General features: G+C 40.3%; 1 protein-coding gene across 2 annotated transcripts in view; it reads right to left on the bottom strand.

Annotated features, from left to right (window-relative positions):
* Nucleotides 1-5,528: 5,528 nt before the first annotated feature.
* The window catches only part of LOC127653450 (serine/threonine-protein kinase/endoribonuclease IRE1-like), a 58,455-nt gene continuing 41,316 nt past the window's right edge, over nt 5,529-22,667 (bottom strand). The window contains exons 10-22 of one of the 2 annotated variants that reach the window (XM_052140148.1): nt 21,684-21,849; nt 21,367-21,482; nt 16,656-16,844; nt 16,279-16,537; nt 15,914-16,001; nt 15,627-15,816; nt 13,457-13,556; nt 12,612-12,811; nt 10,150-10,297; nt 9,925-10,052; nt 9,524-9,647; nt 9,306-9,373; nt 5,529-7,395 (exon numbers count right to left, since the gene is read on the bottom strand). In XM_052140148.1, coding sequence (XP_051996108.1) covers nt 7,051-7,395; nt 9,306-9,373; nt 9,524-9,647; nt 9,925-10,052; nt 10,150-10,297; nt 12,612-12,811; nt 13,457-13,556; nt 15,627-15,816; nt 15,914-16,001; nt 16,279-16,537; nt 16,656-16,844; nt 21,367-21,482; nt 21,684-21,849 — 2,121 coding nt within the window. In that variant the 3' untranslated portion in view covers nt 5,529-7,050. Of the gene's footprint in view, nt 7,396-9,305; nt 9,374-9,523; nt 9,648-9,924; nt 10,053-10,149; nt 10,298-12,611; nt 12,812-13,456; nt 13,557-15,626; nt 15,817-15,913; nt 16,005-16,278; nt 16,538-16,655; nt 16,845-21,366; nt 21,483-21,683; nt 21,850-22,667 lie in introns of both variants that reach the window. The other variant, XM_052140146.1, reaches the window with a different exon arrangement.

The raw sequence follows: 22,667 nt of genomic DNA, 5'->3' as shown, positions 1-22,667 counted from the left end.
GCATCTGCCTCTCTGCAAGAAGCCAGACATGGCGCCGTTGATCCACCGCCGGCTTCATTCAATGCCATAGCCAGTCCTGCCAGTCTGTCCTCTCCAATTTAGACGGGGTAAAATGCCAGAAAACACCAGCCTGGTTCTGGGAAACATTTGTAAGACTTCGGTCAGGTCACTCTTTATTTCCCGAAGAAAATCGAGGCGGTTGCGGCCCACCCGACACAAACTGTTCCCTCCCAGGTGAATAATGAGAATATCTGGAGCTGTAGCTTTGGCCCTGAGAGAGCGCAGAGCTGGAAACAGCTGCTCCCAGAGTCTGCCTCCTCTGCCATCCCAGGTGATCTCACACTGAAGACCGAGGTTTCCGTCCAGGCGCTGCTCACAGAAGCGAGTATGCAGTGTGCGGATGATGGAACTGCCGACGATCCAAACACGTGAAGCCATCTCAAAGATGAGTGAGGGAATGTGATTTACAACCGGTATTTATGAGTGTTGCACGTTTGGTTCCTAAAGGTGTTACAGGCCCCACCCATTTCCAGATTCAATAATCGGCTCGTTCTTACATAGTAGAGCACGTTCGCATCATGCGCAGTCTTCAAAAACGGTGCTTTATTTATTTATGTACCGTACAAAAACGGTACATAAATAACATTTGTATGTGTTCTAAACAAAAGACACAGGTTGTACTGAATGTCAGCTTGTTTATTTGGCTCAAGATAAGGATTTATTAAGTCCACATGTCATGCAAACAAGAAATGCTTCTAACTAGGTCGAGAGCTGTCGTTGCGAATGTTTGTTGGAGCTCTACAGCACACATCTTCTTCTCGACAGTCAAAGCGAGGTTACGTTATTGCCCATCGTGCACAGCAACCCTAAAGGCACGGGGGTGGCGGTGCCACCGGCTTGGGCCCGTCATCGCTGCTCGCAGCTTTAATTAGATTTAATGTTGTTCCAATTAAAAACTTTGTCCATGTATGCATTTGAAATTTTTATTTCATCTCCAAAATGAACTTTCAGAAGTCTCTGTGCCTCAGCATAACCTCTGTCTGGTTTCATGTGGAAGCAGCTTCTCACTAGCTCCCTGGGTTGGCCACTAGTGTACTGTTCAAGGTAATAAAGTCTGTCTTCATCACTATCAGTTTTATTTTCAATACCATGCTTAAATGCACGAATAAATGTTTGGAAATTTAAGGGATCCCCATCAAACACTGGGATTTGTCTAGAGGGAAGCAAGGATTGTTTATGCTGTAATATTAATAGATCTGCAATGTCACTTTGCCTCTGGATTACATTCAATAATTTAGTACTGTGATTACTTGAGCTGGATCCTTCAGAAGAGTGAATCCGGGTGATTTGGTGTATGCTGCTCCTGATTGTGATCTGTGGCAGAGGCATGTGGTTGATTTAATAATCTCTGAAGTGGTGTTTTAGGAAGGGCTCTCATCTCTTTAAATTTAAGAGGGGAGGGTTCAAATTCTTCCACAGAGGCATTGGGTTCCTTAATATAACTGTCCAAATATTCATTCATGGCATCATTTCCATGCTCTGCAGATTGTCCCTCAGAGCCTTCGTGAAAACGGTCCAAAACCTTTAGTTTTGCCTCAGATGCAGCAATATCTGCCTCCAGTTCCATTCTTTCCAGTTTTGCTTGTAGTCTGTTCTTTTCCATTTCAACTTCATATTTCTCCTTTAATGCAGACATGCGTGCCTGGAGAGCAGCCTTCTCTGAGGCTATTTTAAGACGAGCTGAGGATATTGATGACGATGTGATTGAACATTTGGATTTGTTGGATTGTTTAGACACATTGGAGATACTGTCATGAGGCTCAACAAGCATTTGAGGATCTTGAGGAGACGTTTTCCTTGAATCCACTTCCCGTAGGAAATTTCCAAATGTCTCAATTTTTGGCTCATACCAGTCCACTCTCTCATTTTCCTTAATTTCATCAGGTAAAAGCATTTGAACAGCAGCATGAGTAACCTTAAATTCGTTGAGCATCCCTTTTAATTGTTCCACAAGGTTAAACACCTTTTCGGTATTTCCACCGTCTCCAAGCAGTGATTTGAGCTCATTCATTTTGCGCGTGCACGCACCCAGTCTCCCCCTGCGCGCTGCACTGAGAGTTTTTAACTCCTTTCCCTCTGTGTTACTCTCCTCAGACGTCATGGTTCTTTGATCCGATCACAGTTTATCAAAGTCTTTTCTTTCCACCAGCATTTTAATTCAAACTTTGCCTTTAAACGTTTCACTCAACTCAGTCTTTCCATTTACAAACATTCCGACATTTTATCCCGTTCCTTTCATTGTTCATCTTTTAAAGTTCGTTCACAGTGCATCAACTTTCTTACATGAAGTAATTTACTCACGTATTAAGTCGGTTTCTTTATTCACGGGCCATCAGTAGTAGACTGGAGAATCAGCTGATTGCGCCATGCGCTCCGCTGCTGCGTCCTCCTTTCGATTGACACGGCTCCAATTGTTCAAATCAGCGCCGATCATCATTTCTTAAACAGCGGTTCTTCCAACAGGTCCGAAGTCTTTGACTGTGTCTTGTCCATTTTAAATTTAAAACCGCTGTGCCAGGTTGTTGGGCTCCACGTCTGACTCACATGTTTAAATGATCACAATATAAGGCTTGAGTTGCTTGTTTCCTTCGATTATTTATTTAAACCAAACGAACAACAAAAAAAGACTGTCAAACTAAACATGAGGTCAAAGACTGTGTCGGTCCTCTCTCGTTAGTGTCTGCCCGTAGGTTAAGACCCAAAAAAGGACCTCTTCAGACACACCTCTTCCTCCTTCCACAGCTGACCGAAATTGAAGTTAATCAGAACAGCTAAATACATAAACAATTAATACATCCAAATGACTATTCTCAAAATAAATAAATCATTAAATTATAAAATAATTAAATACAAATGATTGGCTCCAACAATGATGTAACTAAAAAGTGCAAGATTAAGTGGAGATATGCGGTCCTCAAGATAAGAGGTTTAACACTAGCACTCTGCGTTCAGTTGTTATAATTGTGTGTAAAGCGGTTTACCATTTTTTGCTGTGTTTTGTTTATAAATATAAGTTGTCTTAAACTTTATTTAGGTTGATAAATGGATAGAATTTCATGCACTCAAACAAACAAAATTAAATCAAATTGAATTAAGTTTTATAAAAAAAATTATTAATAAAATATAAACATTGAGTTTTTATTCATTTAATTTTAAGATTACGCAGTTACATTTCATGACATTTTGTTATAAAATTGAAACATGTAAATCTTAAATAGAGGCAATTTTGTGATTAGACATTTCTTAGGCAAACATTGTTAGATTTCACTTTTTATTTTGTATATTTTTGGCATACTTTAAAATGCTGACATGCCAAAATTTCAGACACATGTAGGGAGGTAAGGGATCTTCTGGGTGCATCCTCTGCTTCACAACAGTTACCAGCAAGTGAACATATACTGTATCATGTTCTAGTATAAAGTGACCAATCTGTGCCCCTTTCAAAATGTAAAATGCCCCTGTAGTGATGGGGGTGTGGCCAAGCGACATCTGAGGAAGAGTGGCAAGGATTGACACCTGTGGGAAATTATCTCTAACAGCTTTTTTGTGTTGCAGTGAGAGGTTTAGAGGTATAAAAGTACAATCCAGACTGCCGGCAGAAAGAGATGCACGCAGACACATTCATGTGTGCATTTATTTATGCTATGCTGAAAAGCAAACCGTTTTGGTATACTAAAAAGTATTAAAAATAAATATTTACGTTGGATTGTTTGCCTGGCTCCCACTTCCTCCTTCACAAGAAAGCCAGAGAATAGTCACAGTGGTGCCAAAACCGGGGAATTTGGAGGAAGTTACACCATCATGGTGTCCTCACCCTTCACCGAGCTGATCAAGACCCTCACCAGCATCCACCATACGAAACATCAAGCTCTGCTTGAGCAACGCCAGGAACAGGAGCAGCAATTCCAGGTCATCCATCAAGCTCAAGCAGAGGACCAGCAGGTGCTATGGAGCTTGATACCCCAGGGGTCTTCCACTGGCGCAACCTCGGCCACTGCCCCCTCCGTGACCCACTTCACACTCGCCAATTTGCGGCCAGAGGACAACCTGGAGGTGTTCGTGGAGCTCTTTGAGCATGCAGACTTTGTGAAAAGATGGTGCCTTTAACTTTTGGTTCTTCCCCTCATCTTGTTCCTATTACATGAAACTGGTAATTCATATGCCAAAACCAGTTCATTGTTCCTGTGTGCCATTCAACCCACTGGTTTCCCCTAACCCTCTCCGGTCTCCCCCACAGGCTGGAGGCACCATTGGTTTTGGCGTGAAAATTAACTGTCCGAAAGAACCGATTCACGGAAATGAATCGAACTTTCAATCACTTCTTGAGACCAGAAACAGAGAACAGGTGGTTAGAATCATCATGATGCCGCCCAGTGGTTGCTCAGGATAAGTGTGGATAGCCACTGAACTGAAAACATTAGGTGAAGAGTAAAAACAGAGTATTATCTTGACCCATCTGAAATATGAGCCGGCCATGTTTTTGAGATTCACCCAAACACATTGAACAGCAGAATTTCTAGCATCGTCTTCAGATGTTCAACAAAAATATTCCTCACCTTCAAAATGTGCAACACAAAGACCATACTCTAAAAAAGACCCTATTCCGTTTTTATGTACTCCAGGCTGGAATGGTACTGTGGTAAGTTCTCGTAGTCAACATGTTTACTCCTGCCCATTTCTCCTGCATTAAAGACCTAAGCGACTTTGACAAGGGCCGAACTGTTATGACCAGATGATAAGTCGGAGCATCTCTGAAATGACAACGCTTGTGCTGTGCTCCCGGTCAGCAGTGGTGACTATCTACTGACAGTGGTCAGAGGGACAAACCACAAACCGGCGACAGGGTGTTGGGCACCAAGGCTCATCGATGCATGAGGGCAATGAAGGCTATCCCGTCTGGTCCAAACTGACAGAACAAAAAGTGACAGAAAATGTTAATGATGGTTACGGGAGGAATGTGTCACAACACACAGTGCTTCACACCCTGCTGCATATGGGGCTGCGTAGCCGCTGACCGGTCAGAGTGCCCATGATGACCCCTGTCCACCGTCAAAAGTGCCAACAATGGGCACGCGAGTGCCGGAACTGGAACTTTGGCAGTGGGAGGTCACCTGTTCCGATGAGTCACGTATCCTTTAAAGATCACATGGATGGCCATGCACATACTGTACATATGCACCGTTTACCCGAGGAAGTGATAACACCAGGATGCACTGTGGGAAGCCGGAGGAGGAAGTGTGATGCTCTGGTCAGTGTTCTGCTGGGAAACCCTGGGTCCACCATTCATGTGGACATCAATTTGACACTTGCCACCTACCTAAACCAGGTACACCCCTTCATGGCAATGTTATTCCCTGATTGCAGTGGCCTCTTTCAGCAGGGAAATGCATCCTGCCATTCTGCACTCATTGTTGGGGAATGGTTTGAGGAACATGATGAAGAGTTCAAGGTGTTGCCCTGGCTTCCAAATTCCCCAGATGTCAATCCGATTGAGTGTCTGTGGGATGTGCTGGACCAACAAGTCCGATCCATGGCGGCTCCACCTCGCAACTTACAGGACTCGAAGGATCTGCAGCTAATGTCTTGGTGCCAGATATCACAAGACACCTTCAGGGGTCTTGCAGAGTCCATGCCTCGGTGGGTCAGCACTGTTTTGGCGGCATTCTGAGGACCAACAACATATTAGGCGGGTGATCATAATGTTTGGGCTCATAAGTGTGTACTAGGGCCTGTGTCGGGTGTATGTACATATGATTGGCATTCCACAATAGCAGCTTTTATTTATTAACAAAACATGTAAAAAAAAAATTTCATTAAAGTCATTATTGTATTTAAATCAATTTTCTGCAAACGTGCCATTTATAATATATACTGAACATTATAAAAACATGTAACATTTAAAAAAGCTCTGTTTGAAATTTTTCAATTGAAAACTGCATGTGTTTTTTTGTTACAAAGCTGTTTACAGCATGCACTGTGCCTATGAATTCTATCTTGATGGCACTTTGAAATAAAACCTCTCTTGAATTTTCTGACAACAGTTCATAATTTCTGAGTTAATTATCCATTAGAATCCATCCAGAAGGAAATTATATCTATGTATCCTTATAACCATTTCAGAGAATCACCAAAAAACCAAAACGAAACAATCGCACTATTCAGCATCCAAGGACATGAATTCATCTCGTTTGCTGTTTAGTTGAAATAAAGTAAGCCAACATATAAAGTGCATAACTAAAGTTCTAAGCATTATAAAGGATAATTAATTTAGTCATTATAGTACATCCAGAGCTTTGAAAGAGAGTATACCACCTGTAATGGGATACAGTTGATTCTGATATTAACAGCAGCAAAGGGCAAAACTAAACATGAGCCTCACCTCAGGACCAAGAAATGGCACAGTGCCATTTTTAAAGGCACACTGGCAACTTCAATTATCAACGATCAAAATATGTACAAAAATATATATTCAATAGAACACTCAGGTGAAAAGCCAAGGTTATTTTTCACAAAACCTGTCAAAATCATGTCCAGGTCAAATTTCACACACAAATAAAATAAATTAGAAAACTTTTGATTTTAGGTTGAAATATAAGCCAGACATTTTTTCGTGAGGTTCATCCACCAACAATGCACAGCAGAATTTCTTGTGTTCACTTCAAGTGTTCAACAAAAATATCACTGGCCTTCCAAACGTATACATAACAGTGTCCATACTTTACAAAAGTCTATTAAAATGTAAAACAAAACCAAAAAATGGAATGACTACATCAGCGTTCAGTGATCAAAAGACAGACCACTCAAGTCTCCAGCGTCCTCTACATTATCTTCACAAAGAACCTGCAGGTCGCTCACACAACCGCTGCGGTCTCAAATAAGTATAAAAGGCACTTCAGGTGGGATGTCGACAGCTGCAGTGACACAGCCGGGGCACTGCAGGCCCAGACAGCATCCACGCAGCAAGGCGGATCATCCCAGGAACATGTCAATTTAGATGGGCTCTGTGCTCAGCTCAGGTGAAACTGGTGCTTCAGACTGTGTCTTTGGCAAGGCATGTGGAGGTGGTGCTGCAATATGATTGGACGGTGATATGTCTAAGGGCACTAATTGGCTAGTGTGCCGTGTGGACGGAGTCTGTATTGGTGTGCTGTGAACGATCAGTTCAGAGGTGTGGTAGTAAGGCAAAAAGGGGCGCTCCATTGCACAAGAGCGCATGGCCAGGTGTGTGTGTTGCAGGAGAAGAGGGAAGCGGGAGGTGAAGTAGGACACAAAGTCATCTGGAATGGAGCCCAGCGTCTCCTGGACCTCCTCAGGCAACTCCCTGTAATGATGCTTCTGTAGGAGATTGAGCAGAAATACAAATGAGCAAATTTGTGAAGTAGATGAATATGAGTTGATTCCGTTTACATTCTCCGAATATAACATTGCAAAATAGTTTGTAAAAGCTCTTGAAATTGCATATATAACAATAAGGGCTGTCACTGATTGAAAAATGTGCACAATTTACACGTATTTACGTTAAATTTACATTAATTTGTATAACAAGTGCTAAATAATTAAGGTGAGATGTTTCTTTCATTGAAAGATGTGGCAGTGCCAACTTTATTTCACCCTGCAGCAATGTTGGTAAGTAAACCATATATTTCTAATCTTTAATTTATAATCTTGTTTGTAATAAACAGTAAGCCATCGTTTATGACCAAGTAGAGGTCTGGGCCGACAGCACCCGGGAACCTCTCGTGTTTTGGGCTGGGTTCGGGTCAGTTTGTCAAAGTAGGACTTCAGGTTCACTTGAAGTCCTACTTTGCACTTCTAGCTCAGACATGCGCAAAAGGACGAGTTAGGGGCTGTTCACACTGAACATGTTTTTGTGTGCATCTGCTACGTTCATCATCTCCTCATTGTTTTACTATATAAACACATGCTGGACAAATCTCTTTGACTGTTGCATTGCGTCTCGCCGTTCCTTGCGCAGGACGGGCCCATTTTTAGACATGGTGCCATGCAAGTTGAGGCATCTGCGCTCTGTTTTATTAGTTGCACTGCGTCTAGACTGTTTTTAGCGCAGGTGTCATAAAGATTCAACATTCTGAGCGAGTTCAGGCTGCAAATAGGAGACTGGTACATTGTTTAAAATGATTCCAGATTGTTTTGCACCAAGCAAAGTTTTAGCACTTGATAAACAGCAAGGCAATGTGTCTCCTTCCTGAGTGGTATGAAGGCTGTGTGGTCCCACGGTGTTTATACTTGCGTATTATTGTTTGTACAGATGGACGTGATACATTGGAAATTGTTCCCAATGATGAACCAGACTTATGGAGGTCCAAAATCTTTTTTCTGAGGTCTTGGCTGATATCTTTAGATTTTCCCATGATGTCCAGCAAAGAGGCACTGAGTTTGAAGGTAGGCCTCAAAATATATCCACAGATACACCTCCAATTCAGTACACCTCCAGTTGACTCCAATTAGCCTATCAGAAGCTAGTTGGCTAATTGTCCAAAGGCTTGACATCATTTTCTGGAATTTTCCAAGCTGCTTAAAGGCACAGTTAACTTCGTGTATGTACTCTTCTGACCTACTGGAATTGTGATATAGTCAATTAAAAGTGAAACAATCGGTCTGTAAACTATTGTTGGAAAAATGACTCATGTCATGCAGTAAAAGTAAATGACTTGCCAAAACTATAGTTTGCTAATATGAAATCTGAGGGGTGGTTAAAAAACGAGTTTTAATGATTTGCCTGTTAAGGCAAAAATGATTGGGAAATTGATGACATTTAAAATGTTTAAATGTATGACAAAATAGATCAAGGATATGCAGCTATTTTTGCCTTTAGATTCCCACCCTGTTTATCCTTTTTGACAACATATACGGTGTAATTAGATAGGTAGATTTAACAAAGGCTAATACACTATTACGATGCAGCTTTTTGTAAGCAGATAACATACTAACAAAATAGTGTTTTCCACCCTGTTATGCACGTCATTATCATTAATTTGATAAATTTTAGCTGATAAAATCCAAATCTCTGATCCTGAAGCACAAACAGACCAGTGTTTTCTAAACAAAAACATTTCCTTCTGATATGTAAAAAAAATAAAAATAATTTGTAATGAGGTCGATTAGGCAACACATAAAGAATGACTCAAATAAGCGTTTCATGCCACCACATTCTGATTGTGCTGCTATAATCAATAAATGTTTGTGGTGAATGTCGAAAAACTTCTGCCATTTAGTTAGCTCACCTTATTTCTCATGGCACGTAAAAGATCCCTGACCGATCCGCCTTTGTAAGATCGAAATTTGCGTAGATCTGAAAGAGAAATACTTGGTTTTTGAATCACATCGTTTGCAGACAATCATGAGAGAACAGTAAGTGTTTTCCAGGTACAACCTCTTATACTGTGAATTACACCAACAGAACATCAGTCCGTGAAGAATAACTGAATGTCAGAGTGCTCACCGGTCTGTAGAGGCACTGTGATATGATCCCTCCAAACACCTTTCACCACGAACCGTCCCCCTCTCTCCAGCTGCCTCACGATTGGTCCATCTAATGGCTCCTTCTCAATTCTATCACTCACATCCTATGAGACAACAAAAACACAAAAACATCACCTCACAGCTGCCACGGAGCATTCTGAATGTTGTGATATTTCTTTAGATGCATTTTAGCTGAATGACTCCGAACGACTGCTCTGTTGTTAAAACAACACTGGACATGTGATTGCTCCCTGTGTTTGAACAGAACTGGTGCTTACCAATGCCCTTACTAATCACTACATTAAATGTAATCAGAAACATTATCTTTTAGACTATCTAATGAGATTAGTTTTGAATTACTTCCCAAAACTACCAACTAACCTGAAAGAACTGCAGCTGTTTTTCCAGGCTCCAGAAGAACGGATGTTTGAGCACTCTGTCTGCTGAGGGTCTCTTCTCTGGCTCCATACTCAACATCTGCTCGATCAGGCTTTGAGCAACAATATCCTCTGCATGAAACGGCATGAACATTCACACAATCAAACAATGCGATCACAAACACTTTGTCCCAGAATGAGTTCTGATGTGGACGTGTGCTGGTCTTACCATGTCTGTCGGGCTGTAGGTGTTCCAGTGAGTATGCGCCCAGTAAGATGTTCGCCTGTCGCTGCAAGGACTTTCCAAAAGGATGATGACCATCAGATACCACGTAGTAAAACACACAGCCTGCAGAGAAGATGTCTACCATGCAGGTCTGAAATATCAGAGAGAAGCACAACCGTGACTGTCTTGCCACTGAGAATAAACAACCTGTGCTAGATACACACAATTAGCATTTTGATATGTCTATGTATGGGATTCATGCCTCTATTCTAATTGGCAGAACAATAGACACAGTCAGGAAAGTGGTTGGAGAGAGAGGCATGAATGGTATCTGATATAGAGAACAGGCCATGATTGTGCTTTTAATTTTCAGATACATAAAGCCCAGTACTTTTGTGGCCTCTTAAGTCAGCATTCCAGTTAATGTGATGCAAGACTGTGGGTTGACTATTAGGAATCATCTGGGATCCCAACATGCAAAATTACAATAAGACAGTTTTGTGTAGTGATGCACGTATTCAACATGTTATACTGTTTTAGCAAGTATAACATGCCCATCTGGCACCAACAATCATGTCACACTCCAAATCACTGAGATCACATTTTTTTTTCCCCATTCTGATGGTTGATGTGAACATTAACTGAAGCTCCTGACCCGTATCTGCATGATTTTATACACTGCAGCCACATGATTGGCTGATTAAATAATCACACAATTCGGTAGATGCACCTAATAAAAGAGGCCGTGAGTGTATATATAACAGTATGTCAGAAACACAGTCTATTCAAGTTTGCAAATCCAGATACAAATGCTTAAGTCAACAAATTGCAGACACATGGTCCTGTTGTGATAAGCTCCACCTGCCCTTCAGATCTGTCATTTGTGATGGAAGGTGATAGAGGAACAATTATTTTTCCTAGTACTTGCTGCCATCTACAGGAATGACATTTTTTTTTTTTGAAGGGGTACAAAACAGACAGTCTAGATTACAGGCTTTCAATAATAACTTATTAAAAGTTTATCATAATATTGTAAACGTATATTATTTGTGAATTATTGGAATCTTTTGGTTTTCTGTAAAATGAGACCACTATTTTGCAATTAGTCCATTGTATGTGTGCAAGGTGAGTTTTTAACCCCTTATACTCGGGTGCAATTTTGGGCTGCCACCTGAAAATATTCAATAACATTTTACACTCAAATTTGAACGCTCACCATTTACACATACGGTGTACTAACAGCAAAAAACTGGTCAAATAAAAAGACAATTATTCATAAATAATATTGTGTTTATAATCTTATATTTAAAAAAAATATATATGTTTATCGTATGTTTTTGTTGTTGTCCTAACTTTGTAAACATGTAATTCAGGTTCTGTTCTCTCTACCTCACTTTGAAAAGTCTTATTTCATATCACTAGATTGCAGATCACATTCCATCACAATATACCGTTCTGAAATGTAGGTGGCACTCACATATGTGTTCGTCCATAGACATTCAGTCTAATTTTCAGTTTAAGCACTGCCATTGTTGTTTCATTGAATATCTTGGCCTCTGAGTGGACTAGAAGCTAGAGGTCATTAGAAATCGGAGATCCTCCCCTTTGCGATGATGCATAGAAATGTTATCACCAGTAGTCGAGAACATATTTTTCTGATGATTTGTTTAGCATGCTTTTTCTGCTGGATGGCATATTTTGTTCTGGACATCTAAGATAAAACATTGTTTTATCTTCAGCCAAGCAACCTTACAGACAAGAAAAAAATTTAATTTTTTTTTTTTTTAAACTGCCCAAGGTAAAAGCAGGTATAAACTTTTCAGCTATTTGGGGCTTACAGCTGCAGTTATTGGTGCATAAATGAGACGTTTGTATTTGATGATTTACAGAAATCATATTTCACTTTGTGATACGTTTGAAAATATTGCCATATGTGGTATTAGGGCAACAAAATAAACTATACAGTCACATTCCTGTGAATGAGAGCTTTCATTTGATATATGACTTGTCCATTTATGTGCTATGTGAAAGACTTTTATTTTCATAAAAATATTTCTACCCCATTACCTCTAGGGGGCATTAATTTGCAACACAAAATTGTTGTGGCCTTATTTTGCATATGCCTGACTTATGTATACGGAGACTTTAATGGGATGCATACTTGCATTATGAATGGATTTTTAACACATACTGGAATGAAATAATTCACAAAACTGAGCCAGTATTCACTTACATACAATATATCAAAGTATGTTTTAGGCATTAGAAGAAACATATGTTGTGTTTTTATATATAACAAAGACCTTGAAATAAAAATAATACAAATATTGAGCATCACCTCATCAATTCAATGTTGTGACAAAAGAGTATTGCTATACTAATGATTTTTGTCACCACTGATTTTGTTGTGAAAGATAGAAAAGTGGTATAAAATAAAATGGAAAAGTCTGTATTTGAGCTCTTACAGGGTTGTGCTTTGCGTCTTCACTGAGCACCTCTGGTGCAATCCAGCCCTCTGTGCCGGGGACCCCTGACCTCCGGCTGAAGCTGTGTTTGCCCACTGCCAGCTTCTTACACAGACCGAAATCGGAGATCATCGCCTTAACTCGCCCATGGGTGTTCGGCATCGATACCAGGATGTTGTGTGGTTTCAAATCTCTATGAACTACAAACACATGGAGACTTATATCTCTGCAGAACAAAAATGGGCTTTTCCCAATCAGTGGGCATTTTCAAACCATTGAGATTTCCTACTTTCACTGGTTAGTTTAGAAATGCCCACTCCGGTATGAAAATGCCCACAGATTTGAAAAAATCACTTACTGTTCTGCAAAGACCTACACTGGAACACATGAGACAGTGAGTGTCAATTATCATGATTCCATCCAAGTAACACAATTCATTTATGTGCATAATCAGAATATCTCAAAATGTGCATACAAATACATGAATGGAAACCCATCTAGTGAGTGTCAATGACATCAAACACATCGATGAAGAAAACTATAATACTTCATGAAGTCAGTTCAATCGGCAACCATCCCGACAGCTATTTCTAGCCAAACAAACACAGCTCCTTTCTACTTGAATGGGGTAAAACCAACATCTTCAAAACTTTGTCAAGCTTTTGTTTCAATTACATATGTCAAATTACTAATAAAAGCTGACATCACTGAAATCATGCTAAAATTGTTTTCAGCCGCCACATCGAGTGTTGCATATTATTGTCTCTCCTTCCCTTATATTTTCTCTGGCAATAGAAAGAGCAAAACATTAATAAAATAAATGAATGTGCTTTACTGATGTTTACCTATGTTAAGAGAGTGTAAATGGGCCAATCCAGACATGGTTTGTTCTAGCAGTGTCACCGGCTCCAAACCGTGGCGGTTAAAATCCTTTCGTTCAACATACTAAAAAGAAAACACAGAATTCATAAATGTAACATGAATCATTTGGAAAAACTCTCAATATGTGCTAAATTATGAGGGGTTCAAAAGATAGATCTGTCATCATTTACACACGCTCATGTTGTTCCAAACCTGTATAACTTTCTTTGTGGAACTGTGACGAGGCGGAGTGTGTGGCAGGAACATGAGGGTGCACAACTGGTGCTGAGTGGCCCCCATCAGCAGGAGAGAGAGAAAAGGAGGAAGCTGGGACTGACTTGAACAATACTCGTAGACTTTAATGTTCAACTTAAACACAACATAAAACTTTTCTTTTCAGCAGAACACTGACACGCAGACACACACAGCTCATCTTCATCTCTCTCTCCTGCTGATAGGGACAACTTAGCGCCAGAAGTGCACCCTCATGTCCCGCCCACGCCCTCCTTGAGCGTAGATGTCATCTCTAGCAATCTTGTTAAGCAATGTTATAATGTTAGGTTGCATTAATCTTTGTTTAAATATGTCCTCAAAAACAGAAGTTAAAGCTGTACACAAACACCGTGAGATGGCATGTTTGATTATGTTTGAGGTAGTCACGTAAAACTACCATGTAGCCAAGTAATCTGTGATTTCAAGTCAGTGGAAAAGCGTCACAATATCACGGTTCGATTTCTATTTATTTTCAATTAATTTTGATTTAGTTCAGTTATAATGTCCGTTTTGCTTGAATACAGTATGTTACATGTTTGTTGTTTACATGCCAAACTTGTACTATTTACAAGTATTTACTTTGATATGTAGAGTGCTGAAATGATACTGTCTCTTTAAGACCAGCGGCAGAGACTTTGACAGTGTTTGTTTGGTCGAATGGCTTCTTTACAGCATCCATGCTGTGCTTAGAATTAAATGTTTCTTTTCTTGTTTTTGATAAATACCTGACTGTAGAGAACAGAAAGGATATTAAAAGATATTATTCAACAACAAATGGTTTGCTTCTAGTCTTTGTACTTGCATCACACAGAAAGAGTGAAAACATTTACTCTCAACATTTACATTTACATTTATGCATTTGGCAGACGCTTTTATCCAAAGCGACTTACAGTGCACATATTACAGGGACAATCCCCCCCGGAGCAACCTGGAGTTAAGTGCCTTGCTCAAGGACACAATGGTGGTGGCCGTGGGGATCAAACCACCAGCCTTCTGATTACCTTCTGAATACCAGTTTACCAGTTATGTGCATTAGACCACTACACCACCACCACTCAGCATGCAGATGAAAGATTACTACACCAGTGAAATCTGAACAGTTACTACATAAAATAAGTTTCAGTTTGTGTTTGGTGCAATTAAGTCACACAGAAGTAAAGTTTGTGGTTCTAGAAATTATATTGTATAAAAAAAATTTAAAAATCAACAATAAAAAATACAATAAAACAAAACGAAATGGATAACTGAGGTCCTTAAACTGTCATTAAAGTCTCAAACGTCATTGAAAACAAAAAGGTTCAAAGTGTTTTGTTCGCTCAGGGATGTGCGTGTATGTGGCCGCGGAGCGTTAATGAGCGGGTGAAGGGTTTTGAGAGCTTCAGCTTGTTGACAGAGGGTGGCAGACTTGAGTTAAATACCTGGAACAGCCGATACGCAGCCTTTTTTCACTTGAAACGCATTGCAACCGGCGGGCCGAAAGCCCACATACATCACTCACTCTGGCGATCGCACCGGTCAGAGCACAACGTGAATCTAGCAAACGAGAAAGCATCTGGCATTCTATCTCTCTGTCCTCACTCTAAACTCCTCCACATTACATCCCTTTTCCTCCATTTCCAAAAGAATTGTTCCTCTCTTCCCATTTGGTCACGGCAATGTTAAAGGGCCGGTACAGATTATTTATTTTTTTTCGTATCGCTACACATCCCTAGTAAATGATGACAGAATTTTTGTGTGATTTGGGGATATAACTGATTTTTTGCCATTTTTAAAATAAAGATCCAGTGATCCAAGATTGAAATATATTTTTATTGTAATTTCTGAATATTGGGTTAAAATGATGAAACCATTATCAATCATCAGCTTGCGTTGTTGTCATACCTCCTGTAGCGTGGCGCTGCAGAGCTCTATTGAAATGTACTGAAACTGTCGATCTCTCTCCGTGCAGAAGTAACGAATCACGTTGGGATGCTCGTCCGACTCACGCAGCAGCTGAACCTCTCGGTCTGCAAAACTAAAGCATTCCGGAAGAATTCTCTTCACAGCCACTGGACGGTTATCAAACTGACCCCTGAAAATACAAGAACAAAGATTATAGACTGGATCTGAACAAATAAACACACCACAAATAATGCCGGACATGGCAAAGTTCACTCTTTGTCTCTTGCCTGTAGACGATCGTTCCCTCCGCACCATGACCCAGAACATCTCTGGGGTTGAATGTAATGTTTCCAATTCGGACAATGTTGATCTCTTCTTCTGGAAAAGAAGTACAAAAACAGTCAAACAGAAGGAAAGTCCAGAAAGCATTTGTAAAAAAAGAAGAAGAAAAAAAGAAGCCAATTCTCCTATATATTAACTTTTGGACATTGTTAATATACAAATTTGAAACTAGTAAGACTGTGAAAAGTGTGTTTTTCTGGGAGTCTATTTAAATCCACAGGGCCAAACGTGCCCATAGTTGAAGAAACACCAACTGCACAGTCAAAGTTATAGTAAATTAGTAGGAGAACAAAGCTCCTGCTGGTCTCACCTGTGTCCTCGTGCTCAATGGCTAAATTTGCCATCTCAGACAGGGACATATTGGAGTGGTTTGATGCCCGTGGGGTAACGTTAGGGCTGCTGTGTGCGGAGCTTTCCGAGCGTGTGTGGGCCACCTCCAGGAAGTCAGCATCAGGTGGCAGGTCTGCAGGTGGGTGAAAGATGAGCTGCTGCTGCTGCAGGAGCTGAAGTTTCTCCTCCATCTTCTGCTGAAACTGCTGATGCTGTAGCTGCTGTTGCTTATGAACACTCTGAACACAAACACAATGACACAATACTCAACCATTTGAACATGATGGTATTCTTTTCCCAATCACAGCCATACTCTAGTAGAGATGGTGACCTCAGATCACGTCAGAGCCAGTTTACCTTTGGGTAGGTGATGATGAATGCCAACCATCCGGTCAACAGGAAGGTGCAGAAGATGATAGTGGCCATGTCCTTGAGCATAGAGTCCACAGGAGTCTCTACACGAGGAGGACGGCCGGGTTTCTCCTGCAGAGAGGAGCCGGGTGGAGGCAGTGCACTGCTGTCCTCCATTCCACTCTCATTCACCTTCTGTAACACAGCACAACACACACTCGTTTACATGCACTTTAAAAGATCAATTCCTCGCCAGTAAGTGCTGTATACACAAAGAACGTTGCTCACTGTGCTTAAATGGCACTTGTTCAACTGAACTTTAATGGATTATTTTCATGGCTTCTATTTATTTCAGTCGCAATGCTTTATGGGACTGTAGTTCATTCCCTCATTAAAACATGAAGTACAAAATCTTGAACCTTTTTGTTTTTGTCTGATTTTCATATAAATCATATTTTTTGTTTTTTTTGCCTTAAATAAAAGTATGTAATGTTGTGTCACCTCAGAGCTGGTTGGTTTGGTTCAAGGCTTACAACTCTTTTAAGGAGGGTTTTATGAGATCCCAATCAAAAAACAATGAATGGGAAAAACACTTCCGAACGCGGCTGAAAAAGTGTGTGGTACTATTGCACGCTTTTAATGGAGCACATTGGGGCATGTGACAGTCACTCAAAGACAAGCTTTAAAGGGATAGTTCACCCAAAAATGACAATTCTCTCATCTATCTATCATTTACTCACCCTCATGACATCCCAGATGTATTTGACTTCCTATCTTCAGCAGAACCCATTTCAAGAACAATATCTCAGCTAAGTAGGTACTTAAAATGCATGTGGATGGTAACATGATTTTTATGCTCCAAAAAACACAGACAATCAGCATAAACATCATCCATACGACTCTAGTTGTTAAATGAATGTCTTAAAGCGATACTATTGCTTTTAGTCTGACAGTAAAGTACATTTATCTATAAAATCGCTTTTGTTATGCAGCAGTATGTGTGTTCATGAGAAGTGACGCATGCGTGACATACCCGGAAGAGCAGCACTGTTTACAACAGAGTAGGAGGAAAGCAGTACAGACCAAATGCTTTAAGCAAATGTAAACAAAGATGTCCGAAGATTTTAATTTAAGAGAAGAGGAGATACAAGTTTTTGTACAACCATATTTATTTGAACATGAGTACTCTGACCAGGAGCACACAGAGCTGGAGGAGGCTGGACCAACAAGCCTCAGAAAGACAGACAGCTCAGGAGACGCGGTGGTGCACATGTAGGCAATGCCAACAGAGGTCGAGAGCATCTGCTACAACAAATGGAACGTTGCCATGCCATCACTGGAAAGAACATGTGACCTCAGACCTCTCGTGAACGTGCATACTGCTGCTTACCAGACGCGATGATTTATAGTTAAAAATAACTTAAATATTAATCTTTTTCGATTCATTTAACCAGTGTAGTCATATGGATGACATTTATGCTGATTGTCTGTGGTTTTTGGAGCATTAAAAATCGTGCTACCATCCACTTGCATTTTAAGGACCTGCTGAACAGAGATATTTTTCTATTTTTCTTGAAATGTGTTCTGCAGAAGAAAGTCAGTCATATGAGGGTCAAGTCAAGTCAAACTTTATTTATAAACACATTTAATAACAACAGAGGTTGATCCAAAGGGCTGTACAATTTACAAATGAAACTTATAAAAATAACCAAACAATATATAGTAAAAATGCAACCTTTATATAAAAACAAAATGCTCTGCAAACAGTACATGAAATAGCATCAAAAGACAATGAATAAAAATAAGACTTAAGGGAAGATTTGAAAATAGCTAAAGATCGTGCAGACCTTACGTGAAAGGGCAGGCTATTCCAAAGTTTTGAAGCAACAACCGAAAAGGCTCCATCACCATTTGACATGCAGCACGAACAGGGGACAGATAAAAAAAGGGCCTCTGGAAGAGCCTAAAATAATAACTTCAGTTTTGCCCTCATTTCATGTAAAAAATGGTTTGCCATCCAACATTTGATGTTCTCAAGGCATTTGAAGAGCACTTCAAAAGGGCAGCTACTGTCTGGTCTGATCAGTAAGTATCATAAGCAATGATAAGAGAGCCCAGGGGCAGCCTATAGAGGGAGAAAAGGGCCCAAAATGGACCCTGGGGCACACCAAAAGATAAGCAGGCCGATGTAGAGGAAAAATGCCCAATGGTCACAGAGAAGGACCCATCTCTCAAGTAAGAGGCCAACCACTACTGGACCACACCATGAATGCAGACCACCCTCTCCAAACAATTGAACAATATTATGATCAATAGTATCGAATGCAGTGCGAAGATCCAATAAAACCAAAACTGTATATGATCCAGAGTCCAGTGAAAGTAAAATAACATTAGTGACCTTCAACAGTGCAGATTCAGTACTATGAAAAGTTATAGACCTGTAGTTATTGAGCACAGTTGGATCGAGAAGCAGAGGGTGCACAACTGCATGTTTAAAACTAGTACAGGTGAAACTCGAAAAATTAGAATATCGTGCAAAAGTTCATTAATTTCAGTAATTCAACTTAAAAGGTGAAACTAATATATTATGTAGACTCATTACAAGCAAAGTAAGATATTTCAAGCCTTTATTTGATATAATTTTGATGATTATGGCTTACAGCTTATGAAAACCCCAAATTCAGAATCTCAGAAAATTAGAATATTGTGAAAAGGTTCAGTATTGTAGGCTCAAAGTGTCACACTCTAATCAGCTAAACACCTGAAAAGGGTTCCTGAGCCTTTAAATGGTCTCTCAGTCTGGTTCAGTTGAATTCACAATTATGGGGAAGACTGCTGACCTGACAGTTGTGCAGAAAACCATCATTGACACCCTCCACAAGGAGGGAAAGCCTCAAAAGGTAATTGCAAAAGAAGTTGGATGTTCTCAAAGTGCTGTATCAAAGCACATTAATAGAAAGTTAAGTGGAAGGGAAAAGTGTGGAAGAAAAAGGTGCACAAGCAGCAGGGATGACCGTAGCCTGGAGAGGATTGTCAGGAAAAGGCCATTCAAATGTGTGGGGGAGCTTCACAAGGAGTGGACTGAGGCTGGAGTTACTGCATCAAGAGCCACCACACACAGACGGGTCCTGGACATGGGCTTAAAATGTCAAACATCTTACCTGGGCTAAAGAAAAAAAGAACTGGTCTGTTGCTCAGTGGTCCAAAGTCCTCTTTTCTGATGAGAGCAAATTTTGCATCTCATTTAGAAACCAAGGTCCCAGAGTCTGGAGGAAGAATGGAGAGGCACACAATCCAAGATGCTTGAAGTCCAGTGTGAAGTTTCCACAGTCTGTGTTGGTTTGGGGAGCCATGTCATCGGCTGGTGTTGGTCCACTGTGCTTAATTAAGTCCAGAGTCAATGCAGCCGTCTACCGGGACATTTTAGAGCACTTCATGCTTCCTTCAGCAGACAAGCTTTATGGAGATGCTGACTTCATTTTCCAGCAGGACTTGGCACCTGCCCACACTGCCAAAAGTACCAAAACCTGGTTCAATGACCATGGTATTACTGTGCTTGATTGGCCAGCAAACTCGCCTGACCTGAACCCCATAGAGAATCTATGGGGCATTGCCAAGAGAAAGATGAGAGACATGAGACCAAACAATGCAGAAGAGCTGAAGGCCGCTATTGAAGCATCTTGGTCTTCCATAACACCTCAGCAGTGCCACAGGCTGATAGCATCCATGCCACGCCGCATTGAGGCAGTAATTAATGCAAAAGGGGCCCAAACCAAGTACTGAGTACATATGCATGATTATACTTTTCAGAGGGCCGACATTTCTGTATTTAAAATCCTTTTTTTTTTATTGATTTCATGTAATATTCTAATTTTCTGAGATTCTGAATTTGGGGTTTTCATAAGCTGTAAGCCATAATCATCAAAATTATATCAAATAAAGGCTTGAAATATCTTACTTTGCTTGTAATGAGTCTATATAATATATTAGTTTCACCTTTTAAGTTGAATTACTGAAATTAATGAACTTTTGCACGATATTCTAATTTTTCGAGTTTCACCTGTAGGTACACGTCACATTTGAGCTTACAGTTTCAAAGACATCTCTTATGTGCTGGAATAACATTACAACTTGAACACTTCCCCTTTAAAACTAAATCAATTAACTGGACTGAAGAGACTGGTTGAAATCAAGTTAAATAACTGAGCGGCGGATATACCAGCGGTGATTACATTTTAAGGGCATAATGGATGACTAAATATCATGGATTTTATTATCAAAAAATTTAAGAAAATTCTCACGGAGATGGATCAGAACAGGCAACTGAAGAAGGGTTTAGCACCGAATCAATAGTTAAGTAAATGAATAAATGATGAGAGAATTGTAATTTTTGGGTGAACTATCCCTTTAATCTCACCAATCAGATATTTGAACTGCGATGCAAGGAAAGAATGGTTTGCTCAGATAGGGAGAATATAAACCAATTTGCTTTGGTGGCCTGAAATTTTGCTTGGGTGACCATCAAAGCTCTGACACTATCGACTCTAAGCACAAAGCTAAATCTGAACCGCCATTCATTCATATACCCTGCATGCATCCAAATCTATACATCAAGGATTGTACCGTACAACTATCTAAGATTCATAAATAAAGGAGAAGATCATCATCATCCGACTACGCTGGACAATGACAAACAAGCAAGGATCGGTACTCTCACCTCTTCAATAGTCTTCTCTGTGGTGGGGGGAATGACGTTGCTGTGCTGGCGGGGGAAGCTCTCTGGAAACTTTTCCAGAATTTTCTTATGAGCGTCAGGCGGCGTCTCATGGTGACCTACACAAGAGAAACACTGATGCTGAGTGAAAATGAACCTTTTAAATAAAAGTAAAAACTGCATTTTTGAAGAATGGAAAGAACAGTACAACTTCGTTAGAGTGATAGAGTGAAACTATATAAGACATTGCTGCTATAAATGTGTCTGCACTAGGGGGCGGCGGTGGCTCATTTGTGACTGAGTGTGGTGTATTGCAGTACCGATGAGCAGCAGCGAATTCCTCATGATGTTGATGCGGTTCCTCTCCTTCAAAGCGCCACTGAACTTCACTGTGGTGCTGGGAGTGATCACACACTCCTGATCCTCCTTCACACTCCACTCCTCATTACTGGGCCCTTCCAGCATTGGAAACGTCCTGCCCCGAGGCTGAGACACATACACACGTCATCATGAGCATGCATGCACCACAACAGAATTTTTTGAATTCCTTAATTGCGTAATGTCATGTAAATGTATGTTGCCTTCAAATGCTTCTCGATTAAGTTAACATGGTTTCATTTTGTTTTTCATTATTATTTAAGAAAACAGTCTTAATAATAAAAGAGCAAAGTGTAAACTAAGAACATTACTAATTAATGAGAAGTGAGTTGTTCAGGTAATTTCTTTCCTATTGGCCTATGTGGTTTGGTTAATATGATGAAATAATAGAGCAGTAGGCATTTTAGGCATCATTTAAGCCCAAAGTATACTTCGGTTTTGACGCAAACGCTTAGTCAAAGTACACTTCATTTCACCGCGCGTGCATACAAAAGGAGGTTGACAGTACTACCACTGCTATGATAGACTGGACTATTAATTTTCAGGAGTTTAGACCCCATTTGACTGCTCATCTGCACTTTACCAAGTGCGCTCGCACCTCGTGTCAAATACAGTAATGCTTCCTTTCACAAATTAGCCAGTGAGTATTTCCACCTGTTTCGAAGAATTATTAAAGCTCCATACCAGAAAAAAAATGATAAAATAATCAATATACATTCGTATGGTTTTATTTGAAACACTTAGTAGCATGTAAACTAGATATCCATAAGCAGAACATTTTATTTCGCTTTGTTCTCAGACTAGGTCCACATTAATGCCGATAAGTTTAACAACCGTTTTCCAAAACGTGTTCGTTTTTCGCATGCGAAAAAATGTAAGAAGCATGGCCCTGCGTCATTTCCATGTATGGCCTGAAACGCAATTGT

Source organism: Xyrauchen texanus, chromosome 12, assembly GCF_025860055.1.
Source record: "Xyrauchen texanus isolate HMW12.3.18 chromosome 12, RBS_HiC_50CHRs, whole genome shotgun sequence".
Lineage (NCBI taxonomy): Eukaryota > Metazoa > Chordata > Actinopteri > Cypriniformes > Catostomidae > Xyrauchen > Xyrauchen texanus.
This window is presented reverse-complemented; position numbering and strand designations above follow the sequence as displayed.